Here is a 17620-nt window from a genome sequence, read left to right as displayed (position 1 = left end):
CAAATTGCTAGGGATTGTGGGCAGGAGGGCGCTAAGACACAATGCGGACTTCATATATGCAGAGAGACAGCAGATGGATCCAGCATAGTTCTTTATATCTGTTTATACCAATGCCTGTAGGAACTTTGATAGCTCTCCCTCTGCCACATCTTTTTAAAATATTGCTATGCTATAAAGCCCACTCCAAAATCCTATATAAGGAGCAATGGGTTCCTAGAAGCTCTCATCCATATAACTCACATTTTCTTTAAGTGTGGAAGTTTCTTGAAGATACCTGTCGCCTCCACCACTGTGATTTCATTGTTATTCAGGCGTCTGCACGGGAAAGAAAATAAAATAAATGTGCAAGCCTGGGAGCAAAGACTTACAGTGCATGAACAATATAATACCCAGGCTTTCTTATACACAAATCAACCAGAATAAGCAAAAAGATGAAGTGAGTGGCATAGTGAAAGTTTGGGGATTTCCTAAGAAGGACATGAGCATTTGTACAGAGTTTTCCGAAGGGGTTGCACATGGAATTGGTATTACATCTCGTTTTATCTTATTAAGGAACAGTGGCAGAATGCATCCTAAAAATAATGACCTCTGGCATGGTCTCATGGGTGAAGAAGCCATAGGGAAGACAAAGAAGGAAAGAGCATTCTGTTTGGATTATGGGGAAAAAATAATGAATGGATGCTCATTGATGGACAGGGCAAGTTCAGATCTTACAATTCAGCAGTTGCCTGCGGGAGGCGCTCTGGGATCTTTGTCAGCCTCAGATTGGAGCATTCGACTACATTGGCTTCGCAGCGGCATTTGGCCGGGCAAACCACATCACTATGGCATTCACTATTCAAATGATAATCCTCCGTACCTGTCAGAAAAAGGAAGTGTGAGTTAAAGATAGCTGTACTGCTAGGGAACCTTCTTCTAGATCTAGAAGACAATAAGATGCCCCTTACTACTCTCTGCCCTTGGGTATAATCATTGTCACTCCTCTGCACAAAACAGAGGAGAGCAGGGATCATCTGCAAACCCCCCCCCCAAAAAAAAAAAAATTCCGTTCTCTACCCCTGTGCTCTACGTAAAAAAGCCTGATGGATCAGCCTGTAAGGGTATTAAGCTAAATTTTTCATTGGTTCGCCTTCCAATTGTACTCTTGCATTTCACATTCAGGAATAAAGGCACTTCCACATAAGTGTTTTATGTCACTTTGTCAGATCAGGATCTGGATTGATCTCATGATGCTTGCTTTTAAAAGTTAACTCTATTTATCATTCTGTTCTGAAAGCCAATTTGCCCACTGAGATTTCCAGTTCATCTACTGACTGACTATGGCTACCCATCGCTCCCTCCATCTGCTTCAGAAGTGGGGGTTCTGTTTTGGGAGCTGCTGTAGCAACATGCAGTCAAGGCATGTTGTTTACTGGGGGAAAGTTCCTGGTTGCATAATTACAGGTAGTCCTCAACTTGCGGCTGCAGTTGAGCCCAAAATTTCATTGCTAAGTGAGATATTTGTTAAGTGAATTTTGCCCCATTTTATGACTTTTCTTGCCACACTTGTTAAGTGAATCACTCCAGTTGTTAAGTTAGTAACACGGTTGTTAAGGGAGTCTGGCTTCCCCATTGACTTTGCTTGTCAGAAGGTAGCAAAAGGTGATCACATGAGCCTGGGACAGTGCAACCGTCATACTGTAAATATGAGTCAGTTGCCAAACATCTGAATTTTGATCCTATGGACTATGGAGATGCTGCAATGGATGTAACTGTGAAAAGTGGTCATAAGTCACCTTTTTCAGTACCATTGTAACTTCAAACAGTCGCTAAACAAACAGTTGTAAGTTGAGGACTACGTGTACTAGCATATTATCATTTCACTTTCAAAATTTGCAGAGGTTTTTAAATGCAATAATGGAATGATAGTAAGACAGCTGGGAAAACTTTGGAAGATTTCAGTGCAAGTCTATATTTTTTCTAATCAACATTTCCATGGTGAATAATTGGGCAAATGGATACAAATACATCCATATAACCAATTGTAGCTTAGGGGTAAGGACACTGAATTATATTCTTTGAACTTTCCTATTGGTCAGCTAACAGAAATCAGGATGAGCACTGATTAGCTCCTGATGTTTTCTACATATTATCAGTATTTTGAGTTCAGTAGAAGTAAAAGTAATGCAGGACCAAATTTAAACCATGTTGTGCATGACTGAGATGTGAAAACACTGTCATTTGATAGGCAGTGTGATAAGTAATATGTTAGACAACGTGAAGTCATCCTGATGTATTGGGCTACAATCTAGAAAACTCCATAATCCCCACTCATCCTGACCAGTGGTAAGGTATAACAGAAGTTATACTACAGCACACAGAACATATCAATTTTCCTAGCATAAAAGCTTAGTTTCAGAAGAAACACTAACTTCCTCTGGCAACTTTTCTCCACTGACCTAGTAAAAGGAACAATTGAAAGTCAATGCTAGACGTGAGAAAGGCAAGCGCTACAGCACTTAAGACAAAATTTGGTTATCCTGTTCATAACAAATTTTCTGGGTGTATTTATTAAATTTATAAGGCTATCCAGTTCCATAGCAAGTATGGGTGGCATATAACAATAATGCATGAACTGAACTATATTTTTCAAAGATCCTGGAGCACTGGGGAATTACCAGAGGATGGAAAAAATGGGGAACTCATCAAATGTGCAGACGACACCAAGCTGGCAGGAATAGCCAACACTCCAGAAGATAGGCTTAAGATACAGGAGGATCTGGACAGACCTGAACACTGGTGGCTATCTAACAAAATGAAATTCAATAGTGAAAAAAGTAAGGTTCTACATTTAGGCAAGAAAAACCAAACGTGGTTCCTTGCTCAATAGTAGTAACTGTGAGATGGATCTTGGAGTCTTAGTGGACAATCACTTAAATATGAGCCAGCAGTGTGCTGCAGCTGCCAAAAAAGCCAACACAGTGCAGCTGCCAAAAAAGCCAACACATATTAACAGAGGGATAGAATCAAGATCACATGAACTGTTAATACCACTTTACAATGCCTTGGTAAGGCAACACTTGGAATACTGCATCCAGTTTTGGTCACCACGATGTAAAAAAGAAAGAATACAGAGAAGAGCAACAAAGATGATTAGGGGACTGGAGGCTAAAACATATAAGGAACCGTTGATGGAATTGGGTATGTCTAGTTTAGTGAAAAGAAGGACTAGGGGTGACATGATAGCAGTGTTCCAATATCTCAGGGGTTGCCACAAAGAAGAGGGAGTCAAGCTATTCCCCAAAGTGCCTGAAGGCAGGAGAAGAAGCAACAGATGGAAACTAATTAAGGAGAGAAGCAACCTAGAACTAAGGAGAAACTTCCTGACAGTTAGAACAATTAACTATTGGAACAACCTGCCTCCAGAAGTGGTGAATGCTCCAACACTGGAAGTTTTTAAGAAGAGACTGGACAGCCATTTGTCTGTAATGGTATAGGGTTTCCTGCCAGAGCAGGGGGTTCAACTACATCAGTGATGGTGAAACTTTTAGAGACCAAGTGCCCAAACTGCAACCCAAAACCCACTTATGTATCATTGGGTGCTGGGTGGGCATGACCCATTGGGTGGGTGTGGCCAATTGGGTGGACATCGCCCATTGTGTGGGCGTGGCTGGGGTGGTAACGGCAGACTGGGTGGGACTAAAAAGTTCAATCAATTCCAACTTTGTGAGATTTTTTTTCCCGCGAGAAGTTGAAATTGATTGATTGATTGATATTTTTTTTTGCACATGGCGGCGGAGGCCTAAAGCAAAAAGGTTTTATAAAACCCATCTGAAGGCCTAGGACTGGGGCGACCGCACGCATGCCCACAGAGAGGGCTCTGCGTGTCACCTGTGGCACACGTGCCATAGATTTGCCACCATGGGACTAGATGACCTCCATCATCATCATCATCATCATCATCATCATCATCATCATTTACAGTAGTGGCCAAAATTGTGGAAACCTTTTGGAAAAAGTGTATTTTTTAGGTTTAATGGCTAATAACACCACCTTTTTTTGGAGTAGTACCATAAAATTATATATCAACGGAAAGATAATTTAATCAAGAATGTAATGCAACACAGTTTGTTCAATTATCTGTACTGTATTCTATGAAATGTTATAGCCAAATAACCAGAAAAAGGAAGCACAACTTGCTTAAGTTGATATCAGGTAGCTTTCCTTCATCTGATTGTAGCCAATAAGCATGAGTGTTTAGAGAGCCAATCAGGTGTCATCTTGTTTTGGCAATGAGCCAATCAGATCACAGTAGGGTTCAGTTATTGATGTCATGTACTGAAGCTGAGAGGAGGACATTTGTCAGTGTCTTATGTGATCGCTATCAAGTTGGTTGGGTTTTTTTGTGTTCTTTCATTTAGTGAGCTTGTAAAACGTAATAAAATTAAAGTAATGGTGCAAAGAGTTGACTGGTTGCCCAGAAAGCGATATAAAATAGTATTATTAAGTGAACAAGGCTACAGTTATAAAGAAATTAGAAGAAAAATTGGTGGAAACTTAACCAAAGGTGGCAAATCTACTGTACACTTTCCCCAAAAGATTTCCACATTTTTGGCCACTACTGTAACTAAAAACAAACAAGTAAAGCCTAGAAGCTAGAAAAGAAAGACTGTTCATTCTAAACCCCCTCCCCACATGTAATCCAATCTAAACCAAGGAAAGACTATGTTTTAAGGGTTGTTTTAAACATGGTTGGGAAAATAGAAGACAATGTTGTCCCAGAGGGCACATGAAGAGTGAAGGCATGTTTTCTAGATCCCATCAGATGATACTGCTTAGTAGGTGGATCCTAGAGTACTCTGACTCTGGGCAACCATACACAACAGGCAGAAATTACAGAAGACTGATGCTCCCTTAGATAACAAGGCTTATGCCGTGAAAGATTTTACAGGTAATAACCAGTACCTTGAGCTACACCTGGAAGTTTTAACATAAGTTATTTAAACATAAGCCATTCAATTGCACTTGGAGGTTTTAAGATAAACCATTCATCTTAATAGGCAATGCTTATATGTCTGCCCAGCAAAGAAAGGACACATAGGTATATGCATTCAATTAATATATTAATCCCAGCATATCCCATTATAGCATTTTCCTCTTACCTGGAATGAAGTATTGTTCCTTGGCTGTAAAGAAAGTGGGCAGAGTATTAATGTAAATGCAGCAAAACACATCTCTTTCAGGCATATTAGAGCAAGCATGCAATATTTTTTTTCCAGATTAAGAGGTTAGAACACTCAGTCAAACAAAAAATTTAAAATGGGGGGTGTGGAAATGCAAAGGAGGCAACATTTTGGGAAGGAAGGAAGGAAGGAAGGAAAGGGTGAGAGAACATTTCTACTTGTTCATTAGAGTCTATTGTGTGTTGAGACAAAATCACTCGAAAGGTGTGCTAGAACATACAAAGGGCACCCATTATCAATCTCCTGGACCCAAATTCAAAAGCAACCCTATAGCAGGAAAGCAGTTCATACGGGAACAGCGGAATTTCTTGCTCTTGATCTGTCCAATGCGCTTGTTGGCCAAGCGCCGGGGACTGGCACAACGAGCACCACTTGTCTCGATAGGATTGGCACGCAAGAAGTCTGCCAGCCACTTCAGGTTGCAGTCGCAAATAAACGGGTTCTGGGCCAGATGGCTGCAGTAGGAAAGAAAAAGGAACAACTGAGCATAACCATTCAGGAATCTGTTGGCAGCTCAGGTGTTTTTAGCCAGTGTAAAGCTGAATGCTTTTTCAGTAGCCCCTTTCTTTGGGTTCTGCTTAGTCGCCAGAACATAGAGGCTTTCCAATGGCTGTGGAATATCCTCTAGGAATTTATTTTATTATATTTATTAATGATTTTTGTATTCATTAGGTTTATAGTCTATCTTTCTTCCAGGACCTCAAAACTTTGAGTGTTGGAGCACTTTGTCCTCCAATTTTTCCCCCCCTCACTCCAACCTCATGAGATGGTTTTTTCTGAGAGATGACCGAAAGTTGCCTAACAAGCTTCTGAGACTGAAGTTGGGCTTGAATCTGAGTCTGCCCCGTTATAGCCCAATACATTAATCAAAACACCACACCAGGTCAATGAGCCAGAATCTTCCTATGAGAACAAGACTTCTTGTTTCTTTTTAGATGATTTATCTATTGTAATCTCCTGGTTCTTTCCCCCCCCCCCCAGATTCTGGCTCGCCTTCCCCTTGGCACTCTGGAATTCAAACCTTTTACCACCCTTCTACCCCCGCCCCCTATTATCACTGAACAAATCTGAAGCCAGCACTCACAGTGTCTGGATGGCACGCAGGGTGGCAAAAGTCCCTTTGGCCAAGGTCTGGATCTTGTTGTCATAAAGAGAGAGCAGTGAGAGGTTCTGCAGGTCAGCAAAGGCATCTGCTCGAATGCAGTTAATCTTGTTGGCATTCAGTAGCCTGGAGTGATGGAGCAACCATACTATAGTAATGTGTGCACATGCTGTGATAACAGTACTGGATATTAGACAAAATTACTTGCTTGTTATGCAAAAGACCTACCCATGTGCACCCAACCACGTTACTAGCAAAGCTCAGGCAAATAAATTCAACCTGTATTTTAATCTGAAGTCATCTAATGCATACTTCCAAATCAATATGGAAATTAAACATTAAAGTTATTCCTTAATATTTGCATCTTTCAAACGGCCAATACATTTTATAAATAAATAAATAATATTTGCATTGTTCACTCTTTCTTTAATCTACAATTTTGCAAGCAGTTTCCATGACTCAGTTAAATGTGGTACATTATTCCTACTGAGATGTGCATTTTTATATGAATACAGCTAATGCACATCGCAGTAGGAAAGAGCGAACACACACACACACACACACACACATATTACAATGAAATGCACAGGATGATCTGTATGACTTTTCATGTAGTTGTTTTTAATGAGGAACTGATGCAAAAATGAGATGCCATTCATTTAAGGTTGGACAAATGACAAAAAGTATACAGCTATTTATCCATCCCTAATTCAAGCCAAGTAAAGGGATAGAGAAAAGTGCACAGGGAAGATTTATAGGACTAAAAACAAACAATGTTTCCATCTGGAATTAGGCAGATGGAAGGGGAGTAAAGGTAGGCTAGGAAGAGACGCAGATCCTGATGCTGGAAATGAAATGATAACAACTAGATGTGAGAATGTGGGAGAAAAATATAAATGAGTAAGACAAGCAGTGAGGAAAATAGAGTACATTTTCACCAGTTTTTAAGCAACTGGGGAAGCTGTTGTTTTCTAAAAATAAATAATAACTATGTTGCTGGAAATGAAGTTCTAAACGATTGTAATAGAGGTATCTAAAGGTCTCCTACTATGCTGGTATCTAGACAGCCATTTAGCTATCATTCTTATTGGTGCTTACAGTAGTTGTAGTGCATAAAGGCCCCCAAATACTCCTTTGGGCAACTCTGTGATCTTGTTCCCATACAAGACTCTGGAAAAGAAATAAAATCAGTGCTTGGATTAGTGATGCCCTATATAATGTATCGAGAGAGGAGGCTATCAGGCATTATTCAATATTGGGCTCACTTTTTAATACACAGTTTCCTTATGTCACACACAACAGCAATATTTTAGTATTTAAAAAGATTAAAATCTGGGTTCCTATAAGTACTGTATCCAATACGCCCAAAATATGCAGCTGTTTTAAGTCAGACGAATAGCTAAAACTCTATAAAGCAGCACTTTTCAAACATTCCACTGCAAACCCCTTGAAAAGAAGAATTGTAATACTGTAGTATAATTAATCAGCATAATGGCCTGAAAACCTGATTCATAGAAACATTTTCTCTCTGAAATAACTAACTATGAAAATGAATAATGAGGTAACTATTCTACGCATTGTATTTAGGAGGTGAGCCAAATGAATTCAGCAGGATCTGGAAACTGAAATAGCTACAGAAAATATTGGTCAAAGAAACAGGGAACAGAGATTGGCATCTTCAGGGAGCTCCAGCTTGGCATTTGCAGGATATTGTAAGCAGTTACTCTGGCTGGCATCAGTTAAGTTGTGCAAGTGGAGTCATGAAAGAAGAACATTCTTGCCCAACATGCAAGCAGGATTTTGCATCCTTAACTATAGTAATGTATTCCATATGGTATTCCCCACTGACTACTCACAGAGAGTTGAGTGAACGAAGGCCTTGGAAGGCATCAGGTGCAATTTCTGAAATCTGGTTGTTGCTCAGGTCTCTAGAACATATAGGACAAAATCAACATTCATAAACATTCAAAAGCCTTGCCACTTTTCTTTCCTGTAAACTATTCCCCCAAAGAGTCTATTTGCCATTTCAAGCTTAAAAGTCTTGAAATAAGTGGATAAGTAGATATTTTCTGTGATAACGATGGACAGCAAAGGGACCACTTGACAACCTTGGAAAACTGAAATAATATATAACCCTTGGCCTATTCCTTATTTCTTCCATTCTTTACCCATATAACGTAATATATTCTTGCATCACCCTCCTGAGAGTCAGAGTTGGATTCATTCTTCCTGTTTAGAAGAGGATTGAATAAATGCAGATTAAAATACACTTATTTGTGTTTGGAAAGGCAAATTGTCTTCCAGTTCTGAAGATGGAGCATGGAAAGAGAAGATCTAAAGCAAAAACTGAGAACCACAGCTCCCAACCTACTACCTGAAAAAATGTTAGGAACTGTAGATAGCCACACCTGTGGATTTCAAATGCCTTATCTCTGACCTAGGTCTTATCAGCCTAATTTGCTGTTCAATTTATCCTTTCCTCACTAGCTATCATTCTCAGCCGAATAATAGATAGACATCAAGGATAAAGAGTTAAATGCATGATGAGCAAAGACTCCACAAGGCCAAAGAAGCATAGACTACACCAAGGTGGTGAAAAATGTAATTGATAGAAGCAGAATGATTGGATGGACATGATCTATATCCAGACACTCACATCCTACGCAGTTTCTTGTATGATGAGAAGGCTCCAGGGGGGATGGACTTGATGCCATTGAGTTCCAGACGTCTGTGTTATAAGCCAACCATTAGAAAGAAAACAACTGGAGTACACCAATAAAAATAGATGAAATACCACATTATTCAATAGGGGCACTGTATAGAGCAAACAGAATCATCTGCGTAAGAGAAAGGAGAGTTCTGTCCTATCTGTACATGAGTCAAACTAGCATGACTTTCAGCTCAGCTTGCCAATTAATTAATAATATTTTATACAATTAAATTGATGTATTATAGGTTTTGGAAATCCATGCAGTTTTACGTTTAGTGAAGTAGTATAATCATTAATACATGCTTTGTTATTCAACACATTGTACTTTCATTTGCAAGCTACTTATGTGGATGTAATCACATGATCACACAGTAAACAATTTCTCAATTATCTGAATCTACAAATCTACATAATTCATTTTCCTAGTATATTTACTTGGACATAATACATGAATTAGCTACAAATTATATTTAAGCCTAGATAAAATACCCATCAAATGACTATTTAAAACATATCACTTAAGGTAGTTCTCATATTTTGCCTGCATAATAGAACTACAGGGCCAATTTGATAAATGAAGAAAGCACAAGAATATGTTATTTTTTTTAAAAAACTTGCACACATTTGAATACATTGATGTTCCACTTTCTTCACTTAAATAAACAAAAGGTGGATTCAGACAACCATTCATGGATTTATTCATGCAATTTATATGGCTGTCCATGCCATACAAATCTTAATGCGCTATACTAAATTAAAAACAACAAATAACACCTGACAAAATAAAATGAACTAAAAACAAGAAGTGATTCAAATAACCAGAACAATTAAAGCAGAGTTGTAAAACTACTTGGCCCAACAATCTCTTGGGAAGAGCTAAGTCTTTGAAAATTTTGCAAGGCAGATAGGATAGAGAATATCTGGATCTTGAGTGACAATGATATTTATAGGGCAGATGTGGTGACAGAGAAGGCATTATCTCATGTCCCATCAACGCTTGTGATGGGGAGACATAATCAAAGATAGGTGGTCCTGCCAATAGCCAGGCTCTATGTTGTGAATGGCTCCATAGGAGACAACTAGAACCTTGAATTGCATTTAGAAGCCCACTGGCAGCCAGTGCAGCTCATGAAGTAGTAGTGTTACTTGAGGTGCACCCACAGCTCCCTACAGCACTGTATTCTGGATCAGCTGTAGCTTTCAAGTGCTCTTCAAAGGCAATCCCATGTAGAGCATGTGCCAGTAATCCATGTTAGAGGTTACCTAGTCATCAGTGACTATGAATAGGGTTTTCTTCCAGCCCTTAACTGCTTCTCAGGCAGAAGCTGTAAGTGTAGGAGGACCATCAGATTGTCTTCAAGTCTGATATGGCAGTGCAGCCCCCTCCAGAGCCAAAAATAAAAAATCTCCAGGATACAATTGCCTCCAACTCCATTGATACTAGCTCACATAATTGTTCCCTACGCAACATGTTCCTACTCACATCTCTGTCATGGTTTCTGGTAAGTTTGCAGGGATGGCTGTTAGACCTTTGCCACGGCAATCTACAATGCCATTGCTACAAGTACACATGGCAGGACAGGACCCAGATGAAAAACTGCAGATGTGAATCCTGGTAACATCATCTTGGCCTGGAGAAATAAAATGAGAAAGTTATTGGATTCACTATACAACGTAAGCAAAGATTAAGTGCTTCTGCAGTGCACATAGGGAGACAGACTTTTGTACATGCACTTAATCTTTGCTTGCAGATATTATGTTATAATGTGGGGAATATTTGGCTTGACCTAAGCCAGGGGTGTCAAACTCAATTTCATTGAGGGCCGCATCAGCATTGCGGTTGCCCTCAGGGGGCCGGGTGGGTATGGCCACGGTGGGCGTGCCTACTGGGTGGGCGTGGCTAGAGTGCATATGGCCTACTGGGTGGGCGTGGCCAGCTCTACATCGTTCATATCAAGGGTGCCTATGGGGACCTGGGCAGGAGTGGGACAGATCTGAGGGTCTCTGGCAGAAGGAGGGTCTCTGGGCCAGGGCCAAGGCAGTGGGGCCGTTCCCTCACTGTTTCCAGGATGGCTGGAAACCACTTCGCGGGCCGGATCCGGCCCCCGGGCCTTGTGTTTGACATGTCTGACCTAAGCAAAGGAATTTACTCAATTAACTGACAGTTTTGAGCAACATCTTTCAACACAAGTTCACACAGTATAAACAATAGTTAAATTTGTGTAAACTCTTCAAAGGTGAAATAAAAATACAATTCTTGTACCACTTTTAACTTTTTCCCTGTGCAAGCTGGAGTGTGGACTAGAAATACATAAATATCTAAAAATAATAAGTTCATATTTGCTTTGAGACTGCAAGAAAACATTTGCCTACTGGAACTTATACCTCACTTCGGTCAACCAGAACTAATACTGAGTTCAAACGTTGAGGGACAGCAAATATACAAACTGTAAAGAGAAAGGGGCAAATATGCATTTTAACATGTCTGAGAAGTGCAGTGAGCAAAGAAGCTACAGAGAATAGAAAAAGTAGGATAGTAATGTGACAAAACAAAGAAGGTAAACAACTTATATCATTTAACGATCTCCGAGACATAGAAGCTGTACTGGGAGGGATAATCTGAGATGGGAAAAAAGATGGGAGAAAATGAGAAAAGATTTAACACACACACACACACACAATGTCTTTTACAGAAAGAAAAAGTTGAAATTGGAGGCAGCAGGAAGCTAGTAGTAATATTGTAGATTTTTAAAAGAAAAAGGATAGCTAGTGAGTGAAGATATTATGCCGTCTCCTTAAGAGATGCAAGTTACAGTGTGATCGAAAATCACTGAAGTGGAATTAGAATAAACATTTATGTGGAAGAAGGAAGCTAGCATGACATAAGATCTATCTGTCTGGTGCAAACATCCAAAGGGAGGAAACCATTCAAAAGCATTAACACTGTGTTAGCTGCAAGAGGTTGCCAATTAAATTTTTTACTTGAAGCCTTCACTTAACTCTTTGGAAAATTTAGTAATAGCTCTACACCTTGCTACAGCTTAGGACAGGCACACTACTATATTAACAGAAGCAATATTATTGAAGGCAAGAAGAAAATTCATCTTGGAATGGTAGAGAAATTAAGTAATAACACAATTTGCTACATTGCCTCCTTCTTTGAAGGCAGATGCCAAAAAGTAGGGGGAGCGAGAAGTAGTTGTGAAGCTCTGATGCATGCATTAGTTGAATGTCACTTGGATAATTATCTGACTGAAGGAGTAAATCTTACAGAGAAATAAATGTATTTCTATCCTTGATATACCTCAAACAATAATAATTGGTTCACATTTAGATCCTTGTATGCTATATGTTATTTGATCAATGCAGATAACTCATGACAAACAGAATTCTCTTCAAAATTATAATTGTTGTAGCATGAAACAATTTCTGCTGTGCATTATCTATAAAGTGAAATAGGAATGCTGAGGTCATCATATTATAAAAAAGAAAGTGTTCATATATATATATATGGATCTTTGGTCATTCGGGTTTTCCCCCACGTAGAATTGAAGGTGTAAGAGCAACGTTTCGACGGAATCCCATCCGTCATCCTCAGGCTGGTGGCTTCAGCTTCCTTCTTCTGGGAGAAGCATGTGGTAGTGGCTGTTTGTTCTTCTTTTTTAAACTGCCAGAGGGGGTGTGTTCTGTGGGTGGAGGTGTGCTCTGATTGGGTGGGGGATTAGGTGTGTTCTGATTGGGTGGGAGTGTGTTTTAAATGGGGTGTGTGTTCTGATTGGGTGGGGGTGTGTTTTGAGTGGATGGGCTGGTCTCAGCTGTCAGCCTTAGACCTGAGCTGGTGAGTTGTGCTGCTTTTGTTCGGCTTCGTGTTTGTGGTGGTGCCATGTTTTTGTAGTGGGTGTCAGTATATATATATATGAAATTAGCAGGTTTAACCACTGACTCTTTAGTACAAAGTGGTGGTCTGTGTTAAATCTGAAAGCAGAAAAAACCTCCTCCTGGTTGTTCTGGGGATCCTAAGAGGATTTTCTTCCAAGACTTGGAGGAAAATTCATTCTTTTTGCCCCCAAGGAGAAAGCTCCTAGCACCTTGCCAATGCTACTGACCTGCGCAGCTGAATTCATTCTTTTGGATTTCTGCAACATTTAGACCACGAAGGGATGAAGGACCAGCACATTGGGTGAAGAGTCCAATAGTAGGTCGCTGGCGGAGCCACTGGGAAAGCCAACCCAAATGACAATCACAGATCAGCTGATTGGAGTGCAAGCGGCTGCAGAGACAAAGTAAAGGTGTGGGAAGAAAGAACAACAACAACAAAACCTCTTTTGCTTGACATTCCTAATTTACAAAGCCAGTTCTAGAGAATCTGATAAAACTAATGAATTTGACTGATAACTTGGGAACATTTTCTGGAAAGGAGATTCTGATTCTATAGGAGTAGGAATGAATCCTGCATTAAGAAGTGGATTGAAATGGTCACCCAGATTTCTGTTTGCCTCTTCAATGATGGCATTCACCCACCCACACTGTTGCTGGAAGGCACTCAAAATAAAGCCATTTGAGATAGTCAACTAACCCACCAGTCAATCTCAGACTGAGTCATGTCCAGGTTAACTAATTCCATTCAGTCTATTATATGGTAAGAATCATAACCCCAATCAATTGTCCAATTTTGCATATTAAGTCTTCAAAGAAAAAGAACTGGAGAAAAAGTAGCCAAAGAAGTGGCTTCATTAGAGATGTTACCGCTAAAGCTGAGCATCACAGAACACATCTTTCAAGCATTGATTGACAATAGTGGCCAAGCCAATGGGGGAGAGGCTGGAGATGATAGATGTGTTGCTAGATCTTGTTGAATACCAGATACTTTTTGAAATTAGACGGGGTTTTTGTTTAGAAAATGGTAATTTTTACTGTGTGTTGGAACACCCAATAAAGAGATTTCACTGGTTTTGTGACTGACTGAATTAGATGTCCTTGGACAGACAACTATTCTACCTTCCAATATCATCACAGTGTCTCACAAGTCGAGCTTTAATGTCTACCTGGCAAATCCATGTACATGTAGTTTTCATGGCAACAGTAAGAATTTGTTGATGATTTCACCAAATTTTTGTTTTTGCTTTCCACTCCAGCCTACAGCTCTGAGATTTTCTGGTCTTCTATCCCAGAACTATCAGTGTTGTCCCTGTTAAGTTTTTTCCAAAGTACCCTAGTTTGACTACATGTTACCACCTGTTATGAGTCTCCCGTTATTATACAACTCCACATAATAAGAGCCTGCATGTTGGGAGAATTTCAGACTGTGCGAACATTAAACCTAAAGTTAATCTGCAGAATCTAAAAGTGTCAAGAGTTTCCATCAGAACCCCTTATATTACTTATTAATTTCTGGTTCATCGGGATATGTATGATACCCAATCAATTATCTTCTGCCTCCCCCACCCTATCACACCCAGGAGCCGTTTCCTTAAGTGCTCACAAAGTACGCAGTTTGGGCATGTGGTTGAAACTGGAGATGGGTATGGAGCTGATATTGTTGTTGTTCAAAGTCCTACAGGAATGAGAAAAAAAGAAAAGCATCACTTAATACTTGAAATACATGTACTGTCTTATTCTTACTATCATCTCTCTCTCTCTCTCTCTCTCTCTCTCTCTCTCTCTCTCTCTCTCTCTCTCTCTCTCTCTCTCTCTCTCTCTCATCTATTATTTAATTTATATAGTAGTCTATCTCACAAGAAAGTGACTCTGAGCAGGATATTAATTTAAACTTAATTTAAATACATGTACTGTCTTATTTTTACTATCATCTCTCTCATCTATTATTTAATTTATATAGTAGTCTATCTCACAAGAAAGTGACTCTGAGCAGTATATTAATTTAAATTTAATTTAAAAACAAATACATTAAAACAGTCACAATTTAAAAAATTAAAAAATAAAATTCTTGGGGAAGAATATTCCACAAGGTGGGCACCATGGCATGAAGAGGTCCACTTCCTGAGACCCACCAAATGTAATTTCCTGGCAGACAGAACCTACAGCATGTCTTCTCTGCCAGACTAGTGATGCAGGCAGATGTAATTAGGAAGAGGTGGTTTGTCAGATACCAAAAGACCATAAGTCTGGGGAATTCCACCCCCAATCCAGAAATGGTGCCAAGGAGCTCAGGCAAAAAGACTGCTGTGCAACAGGAAGAATGGTACAACAGCAGCAAACCCAACTGATCCCTACAGGTCAGCTTAGTGAGCAGGGTCTCATACCCAGTGACCCACGGTACAGTGCTCTGAAAGTCATATGAGATCCCAAATGACAGTTACCACATCTCCACCTTGCCCCAGGTGATGCCAGTCTCAAAACCTAACTGGATATAGCTCAGAAAGTCATACATGCCCATTCAGCCCTCTCATCAGTATTAAATTATTTACAAAGTTGGCCTTCTTACAAACCAAACTTGCATTCGGAAGCAGCAGCTAAAAGCCTCTGAAAATCTGCTGACATGATACCAGGGTTTAGACTGAGGAGCTGACCATGAGACCAGTAACAAACATCAGTCTCATGGTCCCTGGAAATAACCCACTCTCTGACTCTTACCATATCCCCCAATGCCCATCACTACCATAATGCTCTTCCATTCCCCCAATAGCAGCCCTATGCCTATATCCAAACCTCTCTGTTCCCTAAACTGGGAAGCAATAGCTGTTCTTATCAGCCATACTTGGGAGGGAAAGCTGGGCACTCTGAGCCACTTTGGATTATGTGTTCATTATAAACACAAACTCCTATCAGTCACACATGGGGGATTTGATAACCACTATTTATCTACTAAATCACTCTCTACAAATGGAAGGGAAGTCATGGGTTCTATGAATTCTCTTACAAATCCTCTTTCAAAGGGGGTGATCTGAGAATACATTGTCCATGGCTTCTAAGTCTGTAGCTCAATCTGGGAGATAAAATTTATATAACACCTTTTCCATCTTGGTGCCCACATGTGGAATTTAACTCCAAAATTCTGCAAACAGCATAACTACTAATAATAATTCTGGGATTTGGAATCCACACATTTGGAAGATCCTGAGATTGGGGAAGACTGCAAAGTAGAAACTTGGTATTTCAATAAGAGAGTTACTTACAATACTTCCAGCCCACGGAGAGCACGAAAAGCCCCTTCTTCAATGCAACTTATATGGTTCTTGTCCAGCTGCCTGTTTGAAGAAAGAGAGGATAAATTATTACCTAGTTTAGATGTATAGTAGGATGTTCTATACATCAGCACAGCTTTAGCAGATGAGAAGTGAAGGTATGCAAGAAATAAGCAGAATTAGAGAACTGCAAGAACCAAGGACGAGAAGGTTTGATTGGGGGGAATTATAATTTGAGGTGCAACAGTGTCCACAACCCCTTCATGGATTACTGCCTTGTCGTGGTGAAGGGGCTTGCATAATTCAATGAAGCTATGAGCTTTGCCGTGCAGGGCCACCCAAGACAGACAAGTCATAGCAGAGTTCTGACAAAACATGATCCACTGGAGAAGGAAATGGCAACCCACTCCAGTATCTTTGCTATGAAAACCCCATGGACAGGACCAAAAGGAAAAACGATATGATGCTGGAAGATGAGCTCCTCAGGTCGGAAGGCATCAAATATGCTACTGGGGAAGAGCAGAGGGCTAGTACTAGTAGCGCCAGAAAGAATGAAGCGACTGGGCCAAAGCCGAAAGGACGCTCAGCTGTGGATGTGTCTGGTGGTGAAAGGAAAGTCCGATGCTATAAAGATTTTTTCTCCATAGGAACCTGGAATGTAAGATCCATGAATCAAGGCAAGCTGGACGTGGTCAAACAAGAGATGACAAGATTGAACATCGACATCTTAGGAATCAGTGAACTAAAAGGGACAGGAATGGGTGAATTTAATTCAGATGACCATCAGGTATACTACTGCGGGCAAGAATCCCTCAGAAGAAATGGAGTAGAAAGGAAGGAATGTGATTGTAACTTTGAATATATATTAGCAAGAAGACCATCGAGTGATTAATTAACATATTGTTTATGACAATTAACTATTACTTATTATTTTTTTAAACACATGAATCCAGACATTATGCTGTTTGCTAAATATTGAGAATGCTATTTGAAAAAACGAAGAGCTGGCGAAGTTAGTGAGGGTGGCAAAGCCATCATTTCATACTATGTGAGGAAGACAGTGATAAGCCACTTCTCTATTTTACCAAGAAAACCACATGAATAGATAATGAAAATGGATTAAAAATATAGCACAGGTTTGATAGCACTTGACATGTTATTAAAGAAGAACTGAGGATCTTTCAGAGTACTAATTATGTGTTTATGAAGTGGCTAGATTAAACTCTTTGGGATGTCTAATTGTCACTGTTTCCAGGCAGGAAAAGAAAACCCAAAGCTGCAAAGACACAATCACAATGTGAATGTGAAGAGGCATGCATATAGAAAAACTCAACACAGTGAAAAATGAAATGCATCAGTTACACATTAGTATCTTAGGCATCAGCTAATTGAAATAGATTTGAATTGGACCCTTCTCACCCTTTCAGTGAGAAGATCACAC

General features: G+C 39.9%; 1 protein-coding gene across 1 annotated transcript in view; it reads right to left on the bottom strand.

Moving 5' to 3' along the window:
* SLIT1 (slit guidance ligand 1) overlaps positions 1-17620 on the bottom strand; it is a gene marked incomplete at its 5' end in the record, with an annotated part of 156208 nt that overhangs the window by 29691 nt on the left and 108897 nt on the right. Inside the window, 12 exons of the mRNA XM_081329657.1 lie at positions 241-315; positions 715-859; positions 5142-5165; positions 5514-5677; positions 6307-6450; positions 7423-7494; positions 8181-8252; positions 8981-9052; positions 10518-10665; positions 13141-13304; positions 14517-14588; positions 16171-16242. Coding sequence (XP_081185783.1) covers positions 241-315; positions 715-859; positions 5142-5165; positions 5514-5677; positions 6307-6450; positions 7423-7494; positions 8181-8252; positions 8981-9052; positions 10518-10665; positions 13141-13304; positions 14517-14588; positions 16171-16242 — 1224 coding nt within the window. The remainder of the gene's footprint in view (positions 1-240; positions 316-714; positions 860-5141; positions 5166-5513; positions 5678-6306; positions 6451-7422; positions 7495-8180; positions 8253-8980; positions 9053-10517; positions 10666-13140; positions 13305-14516; positions 14589-16170; positions 16243-17620) is intronic.

The sequence above is a fragment of the Vipera berus genome, assembly GCF_964194415.1.
Source record: "Vipera berus genome assembly, chromosome: 5".
In the NCBI taxonomy this organism is placed as follows: domain Eukaryota; kingdom Metazoa; phylum Chordata; class Lepidosauria; order Squamata; family Viperidae; genus Vipera; species Vipera berus.
This window is presented reverse-complemented; position numbering and strand designations above follow the sequence as displayed.